The 26,291-nt window shown below is 32.1% G+C and overlaps 1 protein-coding gene across 1 annotated transcript in view; it reads right to left on the reverse strand.

Moving 5' to 3' along the window:
- Positions 1-3,845: 3,845 nt before the first annotated feature.
- The window catches only part of LOC148621599 (uncharacterized), a 137,986-nt gene continuing 115,540 nt past the window's right edge, over positions 3,846-26,291 (reverse strand). Inside the window, exons 131-150 of the mRNA XM_088576145.1 lie at positions 23,898-25,709; positions 22,737-23,063; positions 21,267-21,341; positions 20,029-20,285; positions 19,235-19,330; positions 17,778-18,170; positions 16,752-16,828; positions 16,395-16,458; positions 15,288-15,497; positions 14,853-14,955; positions 13,917-14,025; positions 13,172-13,314; positions 12,172-12,302; positions 11,407-11,565; positions 11,010-11,193; positions 9,643-9,833; positions 7,431-7,652; positions 6,504-6,621; positions 5,913-6,048; positions 3,846-5,502 (exon numbers count right to left, since the gene is read on the reverse strand). Of these exons, the coding sequence (XP_088432271.1) occupies positions 5,286-5,502; positions 5,913-6,048; positions 6,504-6,621; positions 7,431-7,652; positions 9,643-9,833; positions 11,010-11,193; positions 11,407-11,565; positions 12,172-12,302; positions 13,172-13,314; positions 13,917-14,025; positions 14,853-14,955; positions 15,288-15,497; positions 16,395-16,458; positions 16,752-16,828; positions 17,778-18,170; positions 19,235-19,330; positions 20,029-20,285; positions 21,267-21,341; positions 22,737-23,063; positions 23,898-25,709 (5,024 nt within the window). The 3' untranslated portion in view covers positions 3,846-5,285. The remainder of the gene's footprint in view (positions 5,503-5,912; positions 6,049-6,503; positions 6,622-7,430; positions 7,653-9,642; positions 9,834-11,009; positions 11,194-11,406; positions 11,566-12,171; positions 12,303-13,171; positions 13,315-13,916; positions 14,026-14,852; positions 14,956-15,287; positions 15,498-16,394; positions 16,459-16,751; positions 16,829-17,777; positions 18,171-19,234; positions 19,331-20,028; positions 20,286-21,266; positions 21,342-22,736; positions 23,064-23,897; positions 25,710-26,291) is intronic.

Raw genomic sequence — 26,291 nt, forward strand, 5'->3', positions numbered from 1 at the left:
GACAAAGAGTATTTACATAGATGTTAACTCAGTGTTGATACAGATGGAATGAGAAATGACCAAAATAATAATCAATATACCGATTTGTACAAGGTGACATTTTCATCAACAGGTCAATGGTCCACTTTGTACAGAGTCACCATTTGAGTTATATTTTGGAGGAGGTTTTTTTTTTGTTTTTGGTTTTGTTTGTTTGCTTGTTAGTTTTGTTTTGATTTGTTTTGTTTTGATTTTGTTTTTGTTTTGTTTGTTTGTTTGTTTTTGTTTGTTTGTTGTTTTTTTTTTTCACTTCGAATTTTTACTCGCTATTCATGAGTCATGTCTTTATTTTTAATATAAGACATTTTGTAATGGTCAGTTGGCTCGTACTTGATATTTAACCAAGATTCCAGTTGGACCAATTAAATATGAGATTTTATACAAGCCTTCTGCTTCGTATAAATATCAAATGCTTAGAAATAATTAAACGACAAACTGTTGTTGTCCTGAAAACGTTTAAATGTCTATATTTGAAAAGATACAGTGTCCCTATGTAAAATTACGTATAAACTCAAAACCGAGGGATATTCATCCCTTGTTTGAATTTTGCCGTCGAAAAAAATGCGATTCTTTCATATTTGCCATGAAAGAATCGCATTCTATTGATTCTTCTAAGTTATGAACTATATTTAAAAAACTGATTTATGGATTTCTTTATTGCTAATGAGATATTTCATTTGCCTTAAATGTGATGGCTATCATTACAGGGTTCTAAATATCAACTGGATAAAAACATTGTAAAAGTACACAAAACTATGTTTCGTGACTATTTCCTGGTATCAATACACAAAGAGAAGTGAAGTGTATTTTTGAAGAACGTTTTTCCTATTGAAAATATATGGATTTAGAATAGTTAAGAATATGAGTACTAAAAATCATATACCAATTCGTTAAAAACTAAACAAAGCATTAATTTATTTTGTTCTTGCTGACATAAAAAGAAATGAGTGTGCCTACACCAAATAACTCTGATACAATAGCAACTGTAAAGAAAAACAAATGAAATTCGCCTTTATAACTTGCTGGAATCAATCAAATGACGCAGAAGTAAAATGTAAAAATTAGTTTTTAAATATCATATATTGTGATAGGAAATGAAAAACTGTTATATCATAGAAACGCAAGCCTTAACTACAGTGATTAATGGCAACATTTGAATGTAATTCCAATAAAATACTTTTTTTACAATGTATTTACATCCCTAACTATTGGCAGTAAAGATATCAAGCTAGGTACCTAAGGGGGAAGGAAGTGAAATGGTTTACTGAATCAGTGGAACGTCGAATCATAATGCTTGAGGAATGGCTCAATTAGAATAATAAAGGAGTTTGAAAGTTAACTAGGCATCATTTGCAAATGCTGTACACTCAAAATAGCTACCAACATACAATCCCATAGAGAAAGTGCATTCTACCAGTAGTAAATGCATTTTGTCAGGAATAACAACTTTTTTATGACAATCAGTTGAATCGATAATTTATAGGATTAGTTTGTTTTGGATCAGAAATTACTTCAGATTGATAAATTGTTATACTGTGTGTATGAAGTAATATCCCTCTTGGGCATAAATTATGCTGTTGCTGACAAAATACAAAATACGGTGGCCACTGAATTGCTGCACTAAAGGTATAACAAGATTGCTACGCGTAGCCACATCACCCCTCCCTCCCCCCCCCCCCACACACACACCTTAAAAAAGATGAAGTGCAAAAATCCCACAACTCCAGTGGTTGAGTCAACAAAGTGTTGCTATAGTGTGGCATGTAGAAATTCGAATAAGTCATATATCTTCCTAATACTTGTTTAAACTAAAAGACAGTGTGTTATGATTAACTGCATATTGTATCTAACAATCGTACAAAATTAGAAGTCCGTCCGTCCCGTGATTCCAGAAGAGTTGCGTTCACAAGATTACGGATGCACGGATTGACGAAACCATTACCATGATCCCCGTCTTATCGCTGCGGGGATAAATAAAAGAACGGATACAGTGAAACGCAATAAATATACCAGGGTATAACCTAAATACAAAATAGTCCGACTTAAGTGCATCTGTTTTCCTCAAGAAGGTTTTCTGAAATAATATTACCAAAACCATTCTTACAAAGTAATTACGTTTGCAAAACTCCTAATAGTATTAAAGCAATATGATAGAGAACCACGCCGACTTTATATACCTCTAGAGTCTTGGACTGATAGAAGTGCAGAATTTTTAATAATCCAGCATTTCGTCGGTTGTGTAATTCTTGACAGGTTTTCATTTGGGATTTCAGTATGTCGTAAACAATAAGATTTGTTTCTCCTCTTGTGAGAATTGTCCGTAGACAACTTTCTATTTGTTTACTTTATCGTTGAGATGTAAAAACTAATATCTTATTTTATTGTACTTTTAAAGACATTTAAATTGTCTAGAAATTCTTGTAGAAAAAGGGTAGCGTAAACACTAGACATTTTGTTTGCATTTAAATAAGAGAAATATAAAACCTTCAACATATTTTTTTCATGTATATACCAACCAACCTAGCTTTCAGCACACATTTTATAGATCGTCATAAAATTTCATTAACAGGAAATTAATACAAAATTAAGGTTTCATATAACCTTTGAATATTATGAACAAAAAATTACTACAAAGATTAAATTATGAAATTAATTTTGGTCATATTCTGTAGAAGGGAAGACAAGTGCATACATTTTGTATACAGTCTTGTTTAGATAAGGGAAATTGATTTATAGCAGCAGGGAAGTGGAAAATGTAAGAAACTACAGAGCTTGTGTACAATTCAGAAACCTTCAAAACTTACTGACCTCAAACCAACACTAATGATTAACTTTGCAATATTTGGTCCAGTGTGCCGTGTTCAAGGAAAGTATGGTTTCTGCTTCCAAAGTTAGTATATGAGAAAATAAATTTCACTAAAGCATAGTACAGCTTTGGTTCTTAATGAGGACATATAAATTGTATTATAAATATTTTCATTGATCGACACCATTTGAAAGAAGTTTCTTTCATTGAAAAAAACAGCTGCTGTTTCTTCATTGTGAACTGCAATATTAACTGGAAAAATACTTTAAGATAAAGTGGTGTTCTGAATGCAAACATTATAGCTAAACATAATTGAAATAGTAACTAGACTGTCCATAAAGTAAACAACACAATATTAATGCTTAGTCAATCATAGAAATTATAGTATAGTCTCATTTTAATTATGTCTAGGTGTATTAATTAACTTTACAAGTATATTGAAGAATTCAAAAAATATTAAAAATGATGATCTGTTTGTTTAAGGAGATAGACTTAGAGTAAGGGAAGTAACTCTTGAAATAATTGATATGTTTATATCATACACAATTTTACCAAAGCCTATCAAGCTTTCATTTGAAACAGAATGAAATCAATCTAAGTTACTTTGATGCTTACACGAGATTGATGTCTAATGCTGAATACAAATGTTCCAATGTTTCGTAAGATTTGTGTCCCTTACCCTAGGTCTATCTCCTTTGGGAATAATTCTTTGCCAAAAAAATTATCTCAAAAATAAGGAGTAAAATGTACCAAAGTGCTATTTATATGTACAAAGATGACAATATGCAAAATAATTCAAATTCAAGGACATGACTGTGCAATTTATTTAACTATCATTTTAGGTAAGCAGTTAAAATTCTCACATCATCCATTTGTGTCCAATTTAGGCATCCATATTTTTAATATTGATGTTTTTATGTGTGTGTGTGTTAATCATACTAAAAGTGTAATATCAATGGAAATCAATATTTTTTTTTTTCATTTAAAAACCAAAACCATATAAAAAATATAAATTTTATTATAAAACTTTCAATAAAAGACTTGAAAATGCATACAATATTTGGTTCAAGTACAAATAACTCTTACATATTTAACATCATGCTGCATAGTTGACAAAAGTAAAGTAAATATAGCTGGATGAGAATATGATTCTTATTATGCTAATAATGATAAATTATATCTTACAAAATACTGGGAAATTTTCAAATATGGAGTATCACATTAAAGCTTTCAGTACACTGAGTATGTAGTAAAATCTCAAAGAGAGGGAGCACTGGTAGATATAATGTTGTACATTGATCTAAAAAAAATTGTAGTAAGTAATGTATCCATTATTGGAATTCCTAACCCCCTTTTAAAATATGTTCTCAATTTTGCATTGTTTTCTCAAAGACAGACACTTAAATGTATACTTTTTAAACCCATGAAATGAAAAAAATAATAGATCTGTTAACAATATAAACACATTCAATTTTTACATATTGAAAGATGAACACATTGTACCCATTTCATTGTCATGTCATGTATATACAGTTATACACAATGTGATACTGTCTCTCAAAACATTAGATGTAAGTGATCACAGATCAAAATATATTTGACTGAAATAACTTGAGACTTACATTCCATTAGGTAATTTTTAGACTATTTGATCGACAAAAAGTTCTGATATAGCAACATAATACTATGATCAAGAATGTCATGTGCTCCCGGTTTAATATTATAATAAACTGAAAAATCAAGTATTGAAAAAAAAATTGTACTTGGTGGAAAACATTGAATGAGCGGGAAAATTTATTATCTTTTTTTTTTACAATTAAATACAATTTACGGTAAATTTATGAAGTTCTATTTTGACAGAATAACAAAATATGAGACAACAAATATAAAGTAAACAGAATGAAAATGCTTTGAAATTTTCTTTTGAGTTCTCCATTAATTATTCAAAATTTACATACAAAAGCATTAAAGCTGTATTTTTTAATTGCTCTGCAGCAATTACATTTTAGTAAGATATTTAATTGTTAATATTTCATATGAGCACTAAGTAAATTGTAATTAGTGGATGAACAAAAGATAAAAATATTTCAAAAATTCTTCTTGGATCAAATTTCAAAAATATTTTTGTCAACATATGAATGAAGAATTAATTTAAAATCAAACAAACATAACATTGAAAGAGTAAGAAATATAAAATATAAAAAATTCTTGAAAATATTTAAATAATGTCAATCTGGCAGAATATCTTGTAATATAAATAAGCATAGATTTAGCACTTGTTTAAAGAAAGAAACACACTTTGAATTAATGAAATACATAATGATTCCTGTAGTAAATATTCATTATACAAAAATATACAATTTTTAACATAATCTATAACAACAAAACTTCAGTATGCCCTGACAAAGTGATGAGTGTCATGGTCACGTAAATCACTAATTCAATCCTCAAAATAATCATCTAATGCCGCTCGGTTGTCGTAAAATGCTATTCTCTGTGGTCTGTACATGTTAGAATATGTGGGTTGGTCGTATTGGTGGACCCATTCGTGACCTGGTGGGTAATATGGCAACATAGCTTTTGGATTCTTAGATCTATATTCTATTTCTGACTGGTTACCTGCTAAGCTTTCTAGTCTTTCTTTTCTTAATTTGGTTCTAAAATAAATACAACAAAATTTATTTTTTTCAATTCTTATAAGTCAATTTCACATTAAATACATGTATATACAATGAAAAAAAGGTACAATTAAAGAGTGAATGCTTGAAACATTGGCTGAAACTCAGACAGCAAACTTTCACTAATGGAACCATGAAATTATGGAATGAAATTCAATATGCAAATTGAAAAAAAAAATGTTCAATGCATTGCACTCGAAATGTACATTTAAAGGGATGGTTAGTTTGTAAAAATTTAAAAAATTAAAATTAAATTTTAAAAAAAAACCTTCTTTAAGGAAAATAAATGAAGTAACTTTGAAGTAAATTAGAGGCTTGCTAAAGGTGAATAGCCTGGTTACTGTAATTCAATACCAGGGTACTTCATAATTAACATTGGCAACTCTTACCTTCTATAAACACAAAAAGCAGCCACACAAATTGCTATAATAATTACAACAGCTATTGTGACTGATACAGCTATTATAGTAACGGAATTCAGTTGAGCTCCGTCTTCATTTGGTACAAGATCAGCACAACCTGGATCTACAAAACAATATTTATACATAAGTTAACATATAAAACTAATTGTCTTAGCTCAGTTTCAGTTAGGAATGATCTTACACAAAATAAAAGGATAAACAAATGTACTAAGGAACAGATGGACAGACCAACAAACATTCCACCTGCTTTTTAAAAGTGTAGGGTATAAAAAAGGTTGTTTTAGCTCTAATCTCAATTGTAATGGCCCAAGTTACATTGTTCGAACTTCTTTATCTAATTATAAACCAAAATAAATACTGGGAATGAGCTCACTGGATGATAAGTCCAGCTGGCAACATGTAAAACTGTTAGATTGGATTATCTCCCTTTTTAAGCATCCTTAGACTCTTGGAAGAGTTTAAGTTACAAAGTCATCTGTATTACTTTAAATATCTTTCTCCAAACTCAAGAATTATACCATAAAAAATAAATCCTTCTTTAGCCAAATAGATGATTACCTGATATTTGAGACCAACTATCTGTGGCTTTACTAGGTACACAACCTAAACAATAGTCTGTTGGGTGCTTAGCCCCTTGTACATAGCACTGAGATTCTATCAAACAGGAGCTAGCAAGCTGAAACATCAAAATTTACTTCATGAAAAGTGCCTACTTCCTCATAATGTCTTTGGGTGCAAATCAATTGATCTGTGGACAACTGTTAATGAATTGTCTCATTTTGAAATAACTTTGAAGGATTCTTTAATATTTGTCTACTGTCTAAAATCATAGTTGTACAGTGTAGATAAGGACCACTCATGTCAACAAAGTCAATCAACTGGAATCCAATTCTGTTTTCTCAAATCTCTAACATATTTTTTTACAGTTTTGAATCATTATAATCTTGAACTGTGTAAAAACCAAATATACAAAAAAAAAACAGTGAAATTTTTAACAACTGGCAGAGATCCTGTAAAGGCAAACACCTCCAATACTCAGGTTGAATATCTGACATACATTATTAATATGTAAGTTAGATTTCAGATCTTTGGTCTACAGTATTATACATGTACACACATTTGTAATACATCTGACTTTAGGTGATACTTCACATGTGTGATGTACATCTTTATACTTACATTTGTACTTCATCTGACATTAGTTGAAACTTCATATGTGTGATGTACATCCTTATACTTACATTTGTACTTCATCTGACATAAAGTGATACTTCACATGTGATGTACATTTTTATACTTACTTGTATTACATCTGACATAAAGTGACACTTCTCAAGTGTGATTTACATTTTTATACTTACATTTGTAATATATCTGACATTAGGTGATACTTCACACATGTGTCGTACATTTTCATATTCACATTTGTAATACATCTGACATTAGGTGACACTTCACATGTGCCATGTACATTTTTATACTTACATTTGTAATACATCTGACATTAGGTGACACTTCACATGTGTAACATTCTCCGGTGTACGTTATGTAGTAGGATGTTGAGGTACTTAGACTGCTTCCATCATTACTAACGGCAACTCGTACAGTCTTCTTGTCAGGATTTGGACAAGTAACGTGGGAGAGACTCTTAAAGGTGGCTTTTTTGGTTTCAGTTGATAATGTTTGTTCAACTCCATTTGGTCCAACCTAAATATAAACAGTTTAATATAGATATACATGAGAAAGAGCTTATAATATGTTTTCTTAGTTCCAACTGAGCACTTTTAGATTTAGTTAACTAAATTACTCTTTATGCAAAATTTCAGGAAAAGTAACTGTTCTCTTTCCCATAATTTCTATTCTAATGAAGAATTCAAATAGCAATTAAAGCACTGTTTTTAGTGAAGTATTAAGATATTCACATGGTATAATAAGTCAGTATGCTACTCAGAGAATCTATGAAAACTCATACCTGTTAACTCTCTTCATTAAGGGGGAGAAACTAACAAAATCAATAAGAAATCAAGAATCCCCCAGATAAAAATGTACAACTTGTGGGGAGTTATAGTAAAATTTACTATATTCGGTGAAAAATACTAAATAATTGAATTCTGACATAAAACTTGTTTTTACTTTAAAATCTACAAAATGAGACAGTGTCAATGGAGAAGAATCTCCAACATGAGACAGTGTCAATGCAGGAAAATCTGCCACATGAGACAGTATCAATGGAGGAGAATCTCCCAAATGAGACAGTGTCAATGGAACAGAATCTCCAACATGAACTGTTCCAAAGGTCAACAGGTATGAAAACTAACTATAGTAAAACTTCACCTAAAAATCATGCAAATAAATAAAAAGTAAAAAATTTCGTCATCTTCCAAAACATCAAAAATCCCTAAAAGTCAAAATTATGATAAAAGTATCAATGATAAATATATTTTAGGTTAACTTCTTTAGACATTTATTTCACATAATTTTTCACACTAAATATCATTATAAAATATATCTTCTCCCTGCTTTCTCATTACTTAGAAAGTTGACCAAAAAGTTTTATAGACTGAATCTCTGCATGATTCTTAGATATATCTGTACTCAATAAATGCCTTAATTCACTGTATTTCAAATGAAAATTGTTCATGAGCAGTACATGTAGTTTCAACAATATTTCAGGATAATTTTCTATACAACCATAGGTTTTTATAGGTCAACAGTAATTATCACATCAGCACCATGTAACTTGAAATTCCTCTTCTAATAACATAATGATAGAACATTAACAGATGAACGTTATTATCACATATTTCAAGGTGATTAACAGATAGGATAAGTTTAATTTAGGTAGCAAAAATCACTAGTATAACATATGTACAATTAACCAGACGAGGAAATGTTAATATCTCACAATATATAAGTTTAGTATTAAATGTGGTTTTCAGACCAATTTTAAGTTTCTTTGTTTGGTTTGTTCAATATTTATTGAAAGCCTATTGATAATCCTTTATTTAAAAGAGATAATTTTACAAGGTCAACAAACAAAGGAGAAATTTGCCAATAAACAGTAAAAAAAATTGTAAAGGTAAAATCCAGATTTGAAATAGTGCAAGTCCGCTAAAGAGTCCCATTCCTTGTAGCTGTTGTATTGCCTTGTCCATTCAGCCATTATGTGTCATAATTTTATTATATATATTTAACCCACTCTATTTTGTTTATTGTAACCCCCAACAAAATGTAGTACTTTTAAAAACAAACTTGATGAAATCAACATGTTTTGGTATCAACTACTAATCAAACATAGTGAAATTAATCTAAACAGTACCATTTGAATTTTAGCAGGTGAAAAAAAGCATTAAAATGATTCAAAAGAACTTATGATGACAATATATGTTAACCCTCCCGGTAACATTAGGGGAGAGACTCCCACAAAATCAATGAAAAATTTGTAATCTCCCTTAAAAAACAGTACCAGTAAGATTTGTGGAAGGTTTTTGGTTAAAATCACAACAATTTCTATGAAAAATACTAAATAATTGTTTTTTTACATCAAAATTTGCTTTTACGTAAAAAAATCTTCCATTTCAGACAGTGTCAATAAGGAGTATCTCCAACACGAACTGTCCCACTCAGGTACGAGAAGATGTCAGTTTAAAAGGTACTTATGATGTCTGGAATAGACAGGCTTCCTCCATATACTTACAGTAACTTCAGTAAAGTGACAGGTCAGATCAGTTCCTTTAATGAATTTAGCACCGTAAATATTCATCTCAGTACAGTTAAGTTTACTGGTATCACATACATCATTGCTATAAGAGGCAAGTACAACTGGCTTATCTTGGACAGTAATACTGCAGTCTGGACCAAAGTAGTTTTGATTACAGGTACACACACCTGAAAAAAGAGATTGCATGTACATATTAAAACCAAGCAAACTACAGTAAGGAATAAATACCATTAATACAATGCTGATGACTCTGACCACAATATAAGTACAGTCAACCCTGTCATACTTGTGCCCTTCCAAGGACGAAGGACATCATGGTCCCATAAAACAGGGTGTCTTTATATACAAGTTAATCATATATAAGTTGCACTACATTGGAATGTTTTAATGAAAGTCTTTTTGTGTGTGTAACAAAATCTGCTGACTTATACTGAACTATTTTTTTTCTCGTGGATTTTTATTGAAACAAAATTTGAAAAAAATTATATTAGATTCTAGATAGTGTATCCTCAAACTTCAAAAATAATATAGGTTGTTGATGAATACAGGTGGTTGCTATGACAACTTTGACTGTTATTCAGTGAAACCAGTCTTCCCTAACCCTCTTCAAGACTAACAAGGTCAAATTGGAAGTAATCATGAAGTTGCACATGTCCTTATGCTATGAATACTACCGCTCACACACGAAGTTGATATCATTTCAAATAGTAAAAAGTGGCGAAGTCCCACAAAACAGTAGATATATGAGAGCAACCAGAACTGCTGACCACATATGTTCAATGTATATCAAGTCACACATCAAATTTGAAATCAATCCATCCACAAGGTGATTCCAATATACCACCCATGGTTTAGTAGGGGTATACTTGAAAGTACTATTGTTTGTGGGGTACAATTTTTCATGGTTTTTGTGGGTAGGCCAAACCATGAAATTTGGTTCCCAGTGAAAAGGAGATTTCCATTGATTTGTATACTGAAAACCTAAAAACCATGAAATCAAGAATTCACAAACTTGTATTTCTTACCTAATCCACAAAAATTGGTACCCATGAATTAAAGTACTTTCACAGTAATTAAATTATTCAGAGTGGCTTTGTTTTTGAGTTATGTAGAGTCACAACTGAAATGAAAGACTTCTGCATAAAACAGATTATTTGATTTAGACAGGTTTATTGTATTATGTGCTTCATTTCAACAGTCAACAGGACCAATGATTGACAAATACATGACACAATAGTTTATAAGTCCCTAGCTAGGAAAACAAATCATTACTGCAGTTCCCATGTCAACTACATCCCTTGAGACAGATATTGGTGGCAATTCTACATGTAATAGACACCTACCATTACTACAGGTTCCATGTCCACTACATTCATTGAGACAGATATTGTTTGATACATTTGTTGGTATAGATGGTGTTCCCTGTGAATCAGTCTGCCACTGGTTCTCATCACTAGTTACCTCTGAATAGCATTGCTCCTGTATGGTTTGGATAACTGCCTGGACCCAGGATAAACTTCCTGTCAACTATAGGAGATAGGTTTTAATCAACACAGTTGATTTGACAATGTCAACTTTATTCATTGGATCTGACCAATTTTAGGAAGACATTTTATGATACATTACAGCCAGTCGTTCTAATTAATTTTAATATCAGCAGGTGGCAATAAACTTGTAGTTCTACATTACTTGAAATTTGTACATTATTTGACCCAAGTAAAATTGGTCTGAATACCATACCTTAATATCATCCAGACAAGACTGCAATGTTCTTGATGTGTCAATATTAATCAGACTGTCACAACTGGCAAATACATCTGATGCTGTAGCTTTATTACAGAAGTTGGTGGCTTCAACTTCTGAAATACCGATACTCTGCCATGTGATGGTGTTAACATCCTAAAAAGAAAATTATTTAAAGGATAGAGAGTCTAACAGCTATCCGTAAATATCATAAGAGCAAAATAATATACATGAATAAAAAAGTGGTTCTACTATCAAGGCCTTTTAAGAAAGTGGGCAAGCTAAAAATTAAAATTAGATAATATGGCTGGAATCTGGTATATGAGCCAGTAAATACTCCTTTGTTACACAAGATTCAAAAATAAATGTCTTTACAGAAAACATTTTCAGTTTCTATGAATATGACATAAAACCTATTATTCTTAAATCTACTGGTACTTTACTGTTATCCTCTTTTATTCTCTACCTCTCTCAGAAAAAAAAATAATAGTCTTGTTTCCTGCTACCAGCAAGAAAAAAAATGGGATAGTTAGGGAAATTCTTTTATTTTTCAAAAACATTTTACATTAAGTTAATTGGGAAACAATCTAGACTTTAACAGTGCTTGAGCCAAAATGGCAATAAAATGTTTAGGGTAGGCACAAAAAACTAGGATAGGTAGTATAGCGGGAAACAGACATATCATTTTTTTGGCCACACTTATACACACACTCACAAGTCAGATCCTGACATAAATGTATCATAAATGAGATAAGAACTTACTGGAGCATTAAAGTTAGGATCATATGTAAAAGCTCCATTATCCACAGCTCTCTTTCTCCTCCTTCTCAAAACAGAAGCCTCTGCTTCCCTTATCCTCTCCTCTATCTTGAGGTCATCCGTGATTTCTGTGCCTGTTGTTATAAAACAGAATAACATAACATTCTAATGAAAGTAACACTAATCTATTGAAATATTCCTTCCATTATATTCATGACAGCTTTCTTTATAAAGCAGACTAAATGTGTCAGTTAACTATGATGACTGAACAGATGCATTAATTTAGACAAACTTTATCAAGTAACTACATAAAAATCAGATGATCACAATCCATGAATACTAACAAAGATATCTGGACCAAATACTAACAAAGATATCTGGACCAAGAATTTGAAAATAGACTTTTAGCCTTTACTCTCCTCCTTTGTAGATAACTATCATTTTTTTAAAAGTCAAGCTTTCAACAGATAACACATATAAACAATAATCATTAAGAAAAAATAAACTGCTCATCAACAATGACAACTCAGGTATTTACTCACCAACTGTTTGTATGGCACACAGATCTATGCTAAATCGGATATCTACTCACCATGTTTTTATATGCAACAAAGATCTATGGCAACTCAGATATTTACTCACCATCTCTTTACAATATATGTCACAAAGATCTATGACAACTCAGATATCTACTCACCATCTCTTTATATGTCACAAAGATCTATTCCAACTCAGATATTTACTCACCATCTATATGTATGGCACAAAGATCTACACGAATAACAACTTGGATATCTACTCACCATCTCTGGGTATGGCACATAGATCTATGACAACTCCGATATTTACTCACCACCTCTGGGTATGGCACATAGATCTATGACAACTCCGATATTTACTCACCATCTCTAGGTATGGAACATAGATCTATGACAACTCCGATATTTACTCACCATCTCTAGGTATGGAACATAGATCAATGAAAACTCAGTTATCTACTCACCATCTTTCTGTATGGCACACAGATCAATATCCTTATAGTAATCACATACTGGAGCTTGACCTTCAGAGCATACACAATACACAGGAGCTGCTTTGTTTATATCCTGGTTGTATCCCTGGTAAATACTGGCAGCAGGTGCAGTCCTGTAAAAAATATCAAAACCATCAACCAAACTTATAATGAGAAAATTCATGAATCTTCACGGTTTTTAAACATCCTGGCATACAGTTAAGGTCTTTAAATTCAAGATTTTTAGTTTATGTAATTTATATAATTCTAAAATTGAAATGGATTTCAAATATTCGTATTCTTTATTACTGTTTTTTCATTTTAAAAACAGACAAATATTCAGTTGAGTGTGTTTAACTGGACAAAACAACAAGTTTTGATCAGATTATCTTGTTTTTCTTTTTTTTAAACTAGTAAGATCCCTTAAATCAAACCATCTGTTTATGTAAATATTAGACAATGGAAAAACAGATGAATGGACAAAAGAAGGAAAGGATGCATAAGCACACAGAAGGACAGACCCAAAAATCATGATATACATCCAGCTGTCAATGTTGGGGTACAATAAGATCTGTATAAGTTTAACAAGTGATTTCTTCACAAACGACTTTCAAATTTAACAGAAGTAAACAGTGTATTCTCTACTAAACTAATAAAGACATGGGACAATACCATGCTATGATTTCAATAAAAATTGAGTACATTTATTATGGGTGTAATATCTCAGATTTATTACCTCCAATATCTGGAGAACGTATCAGCTCGGTTGTTTACCACATTCTCATATGTCCCTTGTGAGGTTTGTAGATCATTTTCTTTCTCCAAATTGTAGTATCCACATAATCCTAAAATTAACAAAAAATTTAATTTACAGGAAAAAAAACTGACTTATTTTTTTAAGGTTAACAATCAAAGCTGAAATCAGAGGTAAGATACAAAGGAAAAAAGAAACTATGAACAAAATTGTTATGGTAAATTTAGATTTCATTGTAAAAGCAAATGGTTCCTAATATCAACATGAAGAAATCTGGTCTGACATGGGATGACATTGGTCAAGTGGTAATACAGCTTAAGGTGAAATTTGCCATGCATTAAGACAGTAATTTTTTTCATGGGCGCAAATTTTTGTGGTTTAGGGAAAAATTATCAGTTCAAAGGTTTTTGAATTCATGAATTTGATAACTCTATTATACAAAGGAATGGGAAATTTCTGTTTAGTTGGAACTAAATTTCACGGTTTGACAAACCAAAGAAAAACCACAAAAATAGGTACCCAACGAACAACAGTACTTTCACAGTATTGACCACTTTAAGTTGGAGGGGGGGGGGGGGTGGGGGCATACGCCTGACCCGCCAGTCCTTGGATCTGTGCCTGTTGTCTAGCATGACAAGAGGTAGTTGGATAGAAACTGTAACAATTAACTTTCCCTCAGAATCATCAAAGAGTTGATCAGACTAGTCTGTATAAAAGTATCTTTGACATTTCAGATCCAAAAAATTTGTCTATATATTCATATGCCATAATGACAGAAGATTAAACTCATTCTAAAAAATGTATTGGTACATATAAATTAAAAAAAGGTACACATAAAATTTCTTTCATTTGCTTTGGTTTTTTGAAATCAATCTAATAGTATGTAAAATATACAAGAATATAATCATTATACATTACCTTCAGTACTATTTAAATCTTGTGCTGAAGGTTGAATGTAGAGATTCATAAACTGATCATGGTCATTTACAACAGTAATTCTAGCTCCTGTAGGTACTATAAGCTGAAATCACAAGAAAAACAAATTTTAAACCTACCATTGACTATATATATATATATGTAGGTTAGTTTGAGAATGGTGAATAGAAAAGTTCAAAGAACATTTACGGTATCATGGTATTGCAATGGCTCTTAGCACTATAACAAATAAGGTCATGTGTAATTGGTTGTAATAGGTTACTGATATACTAGAAGTCAAACTCACTATGTGTGATATGGATATTTTTACATCAAAATGCTTAATTTCCAGGGGTACAAGCAATTCATTCTAAGACAAACCCTACGTACCAGGGAAACAAGTCAATTCTTGCATTTTATATATTTTATAAATTGTACCTGATATCTTTCTCCATCCAATTCCTGCCAGACTTTGAACATGGGTGATAACTGTCCTCTACTGAACATGGTGTTGACTATTGGGAATGTTTCTGATTGCTGTTGTTCTGCCGACGGACATTTGTTTATCTTGATGACATCATCAGTAGATCTCACCGTTACACCACAGATACAACTTCCTTGGCTGCAGTTGGTGAAGTAGCCTCGTACCTATATATTACAAGAAAACATATGGCATGATAATCATATCTTGACACAGAAGACTATTAAACACTGTATCTGATAGAAGACAGAAAGAATCGACAGTATGAAGATGACAGCATATTTTGTTTATTGCAAGTCATACTCATACTTCATACATACTCATACTTCATACACACTCATACTTCATATACACTCATACTTTGTACATACTCATACTTCATACACACTCATACTTCATACATACTCATACTTCATACATACTCATACTCATACTTCATACATACTCATACTTCATACATACTCATACTCATACTTCATACATACTCATACTCATACTCATACTTCACACATACTCATACTTCATACATACTCATACTCATACTTCATACATACTCATACTCATACTCATACTTCACACATACTCATACTTCATACATACTCATACTCATACTTCATACATACTCATACTTCATACATACTCATACTTCATACAAAACATTGTCTGAATATAGCTGAAATATTGCTGCTCGGACGTTAAACCCCAACAAACAAACAAACAATAATACAAAACAGGAACACATATATTCAAATAACAACAATGTCAGTAAGTTTACATATAAAATCAAATTTAAAATTATGAATGAGAAGACTTTCTACTGAACTGATCTGTTAGTAGTTTTAGTGTATATTAAATAATTAATTTCATGAACATATAATTCAACTGTAGCACACTTTGCTGACTTCATCCATTATAGAACTCCACCAATTTATTAGCAGTACAAAACATTAGACTTCTGATTGCATTAGGAATGTAAGGAATTATACTGTACATCTATACTTGAACTTTATCAAAATATAGGTTTTATTTTAGAATGAAGATCTTTTTTTAAATTTATATCTTACCTCAACATCAAAACCAGGGTTTCGGTAGACAATGAATTCTCCTGTTCCATAGAAGTCAAAGTTTCTGTAAAAGAATACACAAATGTGCAGAGACTAACTTGCAAAAGATAACTGTTTCATTAATATCTTTTTGAATTTAATTAATATTTAGTTAAAAGTGTTCACATGTGAATTCAGGAAAAAATATCAAACAGCTAAGCTAGAAAGTTTGAAATTATTCATCTCAGAAGAAGTGAAAAAAATTGTGACAACTGGTCACATAGAAAAGTTAACTTCTCCATGACAAGGAGGGGTTTATTGATACATGTATCAAACAACTAATATGGAAAATTGAGAAAAAAAGTGGAATAAACTTACTCCCTATCAAATGTTCTGATATGGGGATCTCCTGAAACAGCACACTGTGCCTTGGACTTTGTATCACTTAAAGTGACCTGAAAATAAAAATAAATTATATGATACAGAAGTATCCAAACCATCAGAAGCTTACTTAGATATTTTTAGAAGCTGTTATTGAATAAGGAAATGACTAAGTTGCCATAGCTGCAAAAATACTTACAAATCAAGTCAATGTTTTAAACCTGTCATTTATTCCATATATGACTGCAGAAAAGAAAAGTCTGCTTGTCCTTAAACCATTAAAGTAAATGTACATTCACAAACAAAAACAACCAGCTCAAAAACTAATAACTCAATCATACCACTGACAGCTTTGATATCAGATATCATCACATTAACAATTTTGATATGGGATGTCATTATATTAACAATTTTGATATCAAATGTCATTTTAATGACAGCTTTGATATCAGATGTCACCTACATTGACAGTTTTGATATCAAATACTGCTGAAATTGACAGTTTTGATATCAGATAAAACCACAATGACAGCTTTGATATCAGATGTCACCTGCACTGACAATGTTGATAACAAATACCATGTGACTTTGAGGGTTTTGATATCAGATGTCATCACACTGACAGTTTTGGCATCATATAATGTTTACATTGCAGTTTTATTATCAAATATCACATATATAACAATAACAGTTTAAGATGCTAGATACTACTTACATTCAAATTTGATTTTACTTAGCAAACAAAAAAAATGGATATTGACAGACAGGAAGCAAATATACATTAAATAAAAGAAAAAATAATCGTAAAATACAAACTTGAAAATTCGATTTAAATTGGAAAAAATATAATGACTGTACATTGATAGTTTTGATGCCAGAAAATACTTACTACGACAGTTTTAATTGAAGATTTCACTTACATTGACAGTTTTGAAAGTAGATACTACTGTCAATGACATTCTTAATGACAGATATAACTGAAATTAACAGCATTGACAGCTTTTAGTAAAAGATGTCACTTACATTGACAGTTTTAATATCAGATGTTAAAGTATTGCCACCAGATGTATCAATCTGTTTAATCTTCACCACTCTAGTAAGAGTCTCCCTAAAGTTAATCCTGTCTACTCTGGCTTTCAGTTTGATAGAGTAGGACTTTGTAGTACCACCATATTTAAATCCACAAGTAGCCAATGATGGATCAATTGCATCAGCTTCTACCACTATCTGATCAATTACTACACCATTGAAACATTTCTTTTTCTGATCAGGGGTGACAAATTCAGCTACAATCTTGACCTCACATGAAGTTTTGTATTTGAGGGCACAGTATAAGGAATATTCTTGTGAGATGGTTATTGGGAAGGAGGAAGATGGTTCACCTTCCACTAGTGTTAATTCATCTGGAATGTCCACCTATAAAATAGTTTATAACAGATTTTAAGTCAGCAAACATATATATTTTACATGAGAAAAACACAATATATATAAAGCTGCAAGATATGGGTTCATATATCATGATATTAACTTAGTTTTAAGTAAATAATGTTGACAACCTATTTCATGAATAATTACTTTTTTCCAGCTATTTCAAGCTTGGTCTCTTAATAAAAATATGGTTGAAAATTTCCTCAAATCCTGAGTTTTCCTTAAATCTTCAATTTCAAGTGATCTGATTGGTAGAATTTTGAGTTGAGGAAGAACTTGAGGAGAATCTCAATTTTGATATCTTTTATAAAAGAGTAATCAAAGGAAACAAGATTCTAGTGGAAATCAACAGAAAGTAATCCATGGACAAAGACCAGACATGGAAAACAGATATACACAACAAAGAACATAGATTAACTAAAATTGTACATATAGCAACTCAGAATCACTAAAAACTGGGAGCATGTACCAGGTGCACCTTTCCAATAAGTATCCTCTGATTTTCTAGAAACACCTGCCAAACTGCTCATAAAAAGTCAAGTCTTGGGTAGACGAAAGAGGAAAAGAAAACTACGACAAGTTGAACAAATCTGTTTTCATGGTTTAGATGGATACACCAGGCTCAAGTGATATAATATTTTTTTGCAACTTTGTGAACTTATCTTTCAGACTGAAATTTGTCACTTTGATTAGGCTATCCATTTTTTTTCAAAATCTAAAATCAAACTGTTCTGCTTCTTTCATTAACATTGTTCAAAAAATACACTTGAATTGTATAAAAATGCTAAAAACTAATCCTTCCATTGAATACTCAAAAAGTATATGACTGACACTACTTCAAGAAAAGTGCTCAAGTTGCTGTTCATACAATGCATAGCACATTCACATAGTATCAGAAAACTTAACATACAAATCATAATGAAAATGTGTACAGGCTTGATCCTAGTTCCATGCTCGCATGCTTATTTTTCCAAATATTTCATCATGAAAGATGTATGAGATCAAGTATGTCAAAGGACTAAGAATTAATTTAGAATAGTATTAGAACTTACTGTTTGTATAAAAGCAGTATTAGCAGTAGAGGTCTGTTCTGGACTGACTCCATCTCCACATCTGTTAGGATTACTCACACTGAGTCCACATGATACCTGTAACAATCAAAATGCTAGGTCTAAATACTCTACCAAACAAATATAAATGAGGAACAGAAATGAACAAGTACTATCTTTGAAAATAAAGATAGCCAACGCAGTAAAATTTGTTCTATTTACTTATAATTTTCTACATTTCATTCAGGAAATAACACATGACACACAATTTTAATTTCCGATACAGTTTTTTCTAACACAACTAAGTTATCAGTATTTGACCAATCAGGAAACAAAACTGCGATCAGGTGACTTGTGTTTCCATGGAAAAGCGTCTTTAAGGTCAAAGGGTAAAAAGCGAAACTATACCGACTGCGACGGAAAAAGGGAAGCTACATGGTTATGTGGGCATTCTGATTATTTTATTATGAATTAATCCAGAAGATTTAGACAACAGCAAATATCAGATTAAGGCTGCACAGAAATCCCAGATTTTTTCACAATTGTGTAACAAACTGGTGGTACATATTGGACATGTAACTGTGCAAACTGTCAAACTCTTAAGGAACCATACTGGACTAAAAGTTTATATGATGAAATGACAATTTCATGATTTTAAATGACTCTGCTAATATTTTCTCCCATAAAAAATGACAATTCATTATATACAGAAAATTATTTTGCAAAAATCATTTTAATCTACAATTTGAAATATACAATCAAATGACACAATACAAGTCAAAAATAATTTAACTTACCCCATCATTGAGAGCTGTAGTTCGTTGAGCATCTGTGAAGTCTCTTGAGCTTAAAGTCCTTAATGTTGTTCCAGATGGCAGAGTCTCATCCTTAAACTGGGTTGTTCCTACATACCATGTGATCTTGTGTACAGCTCCCACCTCTACAGAAGGATCTATTACACACGAGTAGGTTGCTGATGTAAAGGCTGAATTAACAGCAAAGGTCAGAGAGGGGTTATTTGTTGCCTTTAGAGCAGGATAACTGTTGTTCTCACCTATAAAATCAAAAGATGAATATGTGACTTGAATGAACAAAAATTGACATATACAAAGATTGATTGATTGATTATTGGGTTTATGTGACTTGAATGAACAAAAACATATACATGTACAAAGAAACCTGTCTAATCTTAACCTGAAATAAAATAGAAACCTGCTTTAATCCCCTGAGGTAACTTTCTACAAGTTTCAATTCATTTATATTCTGTCAATTTAACAACAGCCTGAACTGAACAAAACTATTAATCTTCAAGAGGTTTGGTTAAGACATGTTTAGACAGGTTTTACAGTACATGTTCTTGAAGTCAAGAAGATGACAAAGTAGTAATGTGAAGAAACACTAATGAGACAATGACCAAAACTTTTTAACATCAATCACATTGCCTTTTTCTCACATTTTGGAATATTCTGTGTTAAGATTAACAACTCATCAATAGGAAACCACACAAAAAAGTTGTCAAAGGGAGTCAAGATTTAAGAACCTACAGAGAAGCTAAATTAGCTCCCATAAAAAGTTCCTGGGACAGATTACTTTAAGTTGTATCCAAGGCATCATTTCACAAAGCTAACTTAAGACTTATGTCCAAATAAATCCCATTGGTTTGTTAAGTATTTACAAGTTTTTTTAATGCTTTGTGAGACAATGCCCAGGACCAGGAAACAACAAGCAAACCACAAGCAAATCTTAATCATCAACTAAAATTGTATCCCCATTTAGAATATAACAAAAATAGGTATGGTGTATGTCAAAAAGACAACAATCCCACCAGGATGAATATGTCAGCCAAAGGCCACCCATTGGTCTTCAATTAACATTGAGGGAAACCCTCATACCACAGGGTAGTCTGCGGCTGGCCCCAAAACATCATTATACACAGGTACACCAAAAGAGTTGACCCTATATACTCAAGTAACAAAAAAATAAACTTAAGGTGAAAATGAAACATACAGAGGCCAAACTACATATGTTTACTTACCAATACAAGAGACAGTTGTTTCAACTGTTGTTGGTGCCATTGTGGTGGTAATAGGTTCACTAGTTGTTTCAACAGCTGTAAATATTGAAAATATGAAAGCAATTTATTGGTGTGCGACAGGACTCTGTCTTTGAACATCAAACTTTACTGTGCAAATAATGCATGCCTTATAAATAATGCAAAAGAAAGGAAGGGGGTATAGACATGTGGAATATTTTTAACAACTTCACTCCTTTGTTATAACATTTACTCCCAAAAATTAAGTAATACCAGTTAGTATTTAGATATCATAGATGGGGATGATGATGAATAATTATAACATAACTTATATCATAAATTACACATTAATATCATCTCTTTTCAGTAAACCAAATTATGGGGCACTCATTGATTTAACTTTCAAAAATTGTTTTACAAGTTTTCATTGTAAATAGTGAAATAACAATATATTAAAAGGAACTTTGTGCATTGAATAAATATGAAAGAAGGAGTGCATAAAAAGCAATAAAAGGTAGAACTTATAGTAGTTTATAATACCCTAAAATAACTATGGTATAAACACTGAAAAATTTAACATAATTTAAAAGAACAAAGTAAACTGAAAAATATAAGGTGATTTTGAATAATTACATGACTGTAGTTATAATTAAAATTCAGGATGTATTTTATACTTCATATAAGCCAGATTTCACCAAAGACCTTGTTTTCGTATTAAAATTAATCTTTTTAAAACAGCAAATAACATTTATCTTTAAGTCAAACTATGTTGTACTGTTACAGTACAAAACTATAATATGCTAGACAAACTGATACCTGTATAAAAAAACTTTTCTATACAAATGTATATTACTTTTAGCAAGAACTGTAAAATTCTTTATGTTAAATGTTATTTAAGATACATCATATCAAAATATGACAGTAAAACCACATCTCCACTAGTAAGCATAATTATAAACTAAGACAATGGTGCTGAGGTTAGCATTGTAAGGTGCAGGGTGCAATCGCCATCTACATGGGATAGTTTTTGCATCATACCAGTGGATCTATCTTGTGTTGTTGTCTCTGTTGTTGTTGTTAGAGGCACCACTGTTGTATCTGGAATACTTGTTGTCTCTTGTTTTGTTGTAATGGCAGGTGTACCTGTAGTTTGTTGTGTTGTCATTTCTGGCTGTGTGGTTGTGTCTGATTCTGTTGTTTTTTGTTTTGTTGCTGTGTTTTGAGTAGTTGTGTCTTTTGAGGTTGTGTCTGACTGACTAAATGTGTTTTGTATGATTGTAGTTTGTTCTGTTGACAGTGACTTTGTTGTATCTTTCATGCCTGTTGTAACAGCCATTGTAGAAGATAATGTTTGTGTGCTTGCTTGTGTCATTGTTTCTGAGCTTGTTTCTTGTGTTGTCATAGTAACAGTTGTTTTTGTCTGGACAGTACTTGATTCAGTTGTCATTTCAGTTCCAGTAGGGAGTGACTGACCTGATGTTGTGTCAGCTTGTGTTGTTTCTGGTTGTGTGGTTATGTCTGGTGTTTGGGTTTCACCCTGTGGTGTTGTCTGCACTGTTTCAGTTGTTTGTTCAACTGTGGTGACTGTTTGAGTTGTGTCAGTCATTATCTCAGAGGCAGTAGTTGATTCTGCTGTCACAGTGGTAACCTCACCAGTGGTCATTTCTACAGTGGTAGCTTCACCAGTTGGTGTTTCTGCTGTGGTCATTTCACCAGTTGTGGTTTCTGTTGTGGTCATTTCACCAGTTGAGGATTGCTCATAAGTTGTTGTGCCAACAGTGGACCCTTCAGTGGTAGTTTCTGTAGTGTAAACACAAAGCAAAGCAATGCAACTATCACCAAAGAACACAAAAAGCATAAACATTCACAGTGTTAAAAAATGGCACACAAACTATTTCTAGCTTTCTGTAAACTAATTTTTCAAAATTGCATCATTGATAAATAGTTTTTGAAAATATTTTAATACATCAATGTAAATTAGTTTACAGTTATGTCACACATTGGTACCACTAGCAATTAATTAGGCAAATTAAGTAAATTATTGAATATTGACATTAGTTCCATTTTAAACTACATTAGCTTAACCATTTTACCATGACAAAAAAAGCAAATGAGTGAACAAATGAATTATTGATCAAGATGAGCGCTATAGTAAGCATGCAATGTCAACTAAGAAAACATTTATAATGCATTCTTCTTTATTTTAATCATTGAAAATAAAGAAACAATCCATCTGAAATTGCTTTGTCTCCAGCACTGGTACAGAAAAACTTAATAAGGTACTTATAGAATAAGAAACATGTAAAAAATGCTGCAAAAATCAGCAAGTAAAATGAAATATGATTAGAAATGTGTAAACAAAGAAATATTGTGAAGCAGCTTATAATGTTTAAGCATTTAAGAACACAACAAACTAAGTTAGTGTAAATAAAATGTTCCTAGGAGAACCTTGTGTCGTAGAATACTAGGGCAAACATGAATATCAGAAGGCAAGGAAATAGTGATAACATTAAAATATCAATAAAAAAGGAAGGTGAAGCAGAATCAACTAAATGCATGGATGGATGTTTATGTCAGGGAATTGTAAGGACAAAGGGTTCAACCAAAAGAAAGGCTACATGTGCTTCCACTCACCACCACTAAATGTGGTTCCATTAGATATAATAGTCTCAGTAATTCCTTCAGACATAGTTTCAGTTGTCTCGTCAGTCACTGATTTAGTTGTTCCTTCAGGCATTGTACCAGTTGTCCCATCAGTCATTGTTTTAGTTGTTCCTTTAGTCCCTGATTTAGTTGTTCCTTCAGGTATTGTCACAGTTGCACCTTCAGTTGCTGATTTTGTTATCACATCAGTCATTGTTTTAGTTGTTTCTTCAGTCATTGATTTAGTTGTTCCTTCAGGCATTGTCACAATTATTCCTTCAGTCACTGATTTAGTTGTTCCTTCAGGCATTGTTGCAGTTGTCCCTTCAGTCTTTGTTTTAGTAGTCCCTTTAGTCTCTGATTTAGTTGTTTCTTCAGGTATTATCACAGTTGCACCTTCAGTTGCTGATTTTGTTATCCCATCAGTCATTGATTTGGTTGTTTCTTCAGTCATTAATTTAGTTGTTCCTTCAAACATTATTTCAGTTGTTCCTTCAAGCATTATTTCAGTTGTCCCTTCAGGCATTGTCACAGTTGTTCCTTCAGTCTTTGTTTCAGTTGTTCCTTCAGTCACTGATTTAGTTGTTCTTTCAGGCATTGTCACAGTTGTTCCTCCAGTCACTGATTTAGCTGTTCCTTCAGGCATTGTCACAGTTGTTCCTCCAGTCACTGATTTAGCTGTTCCTTCAGGTACTGTTTCAGTTGCTCCTCCAGTCACTGATTTAGTTGTACCTTCAGGCATTGTCACAGATGTTCCTTCAGTCTTTGTTTCAGTTGTTCCTCCAGTCACTGATTTAGCTGTTCCTTCAGGCATTGTCACAATTGTTCCTTCAGGCATTGTCACAGTTGTTCCTTCAGGTATTGTTTCAGTTGTTCCTCCAGTCACTGATTTAGCTGTTCCTTCAGGTACTGTTTCAGTTGCTCCTCCAGTCACTGATTTAGTTGTCCCTTCAGGCATTGTCACAGTTGTTCCTTCAGTCTTTGTTTCAGTTATTCCTCCAGCCACTGATTTAGCTGTTCCTTCAGGCATTGTCACAGATGTTTCTTCAGTCATTGTTGCAGTTGTTTCTCCAGTCATTTTTTCAGTTGTTGTTTCAGTTAATGTCTCAGTTGTTCTTACATTTATATATTCATTTGTTCCTTCAGTTACAGTTTCACTTGTTCCTACAGTCACTATTTCAGTGGTTCCTGAACTCAGTTGTTCTATTGGTCCTGTTACCATTGTACCTCTGGTAGAAGTGGTTTCTGATCCAATCAAGTCAGTTGTCTGTGATGTCATGTCTCCTGTTGTTCCTGGTTTCATTGCCTTTGTCATTCCTGATGTCATAGTTTCTATGGTTCCTGGTGTCATGGCCTCAGTACTTAATGATGTCATGGTTTCATCTGAGACTGGTGTTATGAGCTCTGGAGATCTTGGTGTCATTGTTTCACTGGTCTCTGCTGTCATTGTCTCTGTATATGGAGCCCCAGGTGTCATGGTTTTTGTAGTGACAGATGTCACAATTTCTGTAATTCCTGATTTTATGGTTTGTGTAGTCCCTGATGTTATTGGCACTGTAGTGCCTGATGCTATGGTTTCGGTACTTTCTGATGTCATATTTTGTGTGGTTCTTGATGTCAAATTTTCTGTAGTTCCCGGTGTCATAGTTTCTATTGTTTCTGTTATTATATTTTGTGTAGTTCCTGATGTCACAGTCTGTGTAGTTCCTGATGTTACAGTTTCTGTATTTCCTGACGTCACAGCCTGTGTAGTTCCTGATGTTACGGTTTCTGTAGTTCCTGATGTCATTATTTTAGTGGTATCTGTTTTCATTGTAGAATATATTAATTGAATACAGAACAGTAAAAAAAAATTGAAGAAACAATTAAAACAATTACAATTTACAGGGGAAATGGAGATAAATAGCTATTACATGAGTGAAAATTCAAGATCAGGTTATCTTTCCTGAGTTTGAGAAATTCAAGTCTCTTTCATGAGTGGAGCACAGTGGAATTTGTCTAATGAGTGAAAAAAAACTTATTCTTTTATTTCAACTCACAAAGGGCCATTTCCAGAAGAAACATTATTACTTCATACCTTGTAGATACTCAAGAACACTCTGAGAAACTTTTTGATAATCAACCTTATACAGCATGTACCTGTATCACATATTTCTTCAACTACAGTTAGGTGTAGAATTAAAATAATATGTTAGTTCTTAGTAACATAAAGCTAATCAAAAGACATTCATTAGAATCACAATAACATAAAATGTTAGAAAAAGATAGAAACTTAGTAATAAAAGATAGAAACTTAATAACAAAAGGTAGAGACCTTTGACCAATTAGATATAGGTGCATTAAACTGCTTTATGAAACAACATTAAGACATGCAAAATCTAAAGG

The sequence above is a fragment of the Perna viridis genome, chromosome 3 (assembly GCF_037379345.1).
Source record: "Perna viridis isolate PV_CMFRI_1.1 ecotype Kerala chromosome 3, ASM3737934v1, whole genome shotgun sequence".
In the NCBI taxonomy this organism is placed as follows: Eukaryota; Metazoa; Mollusca; class Bivalvia; order Mytilida; family Mytilidae; genus Perna; species Perna viridis.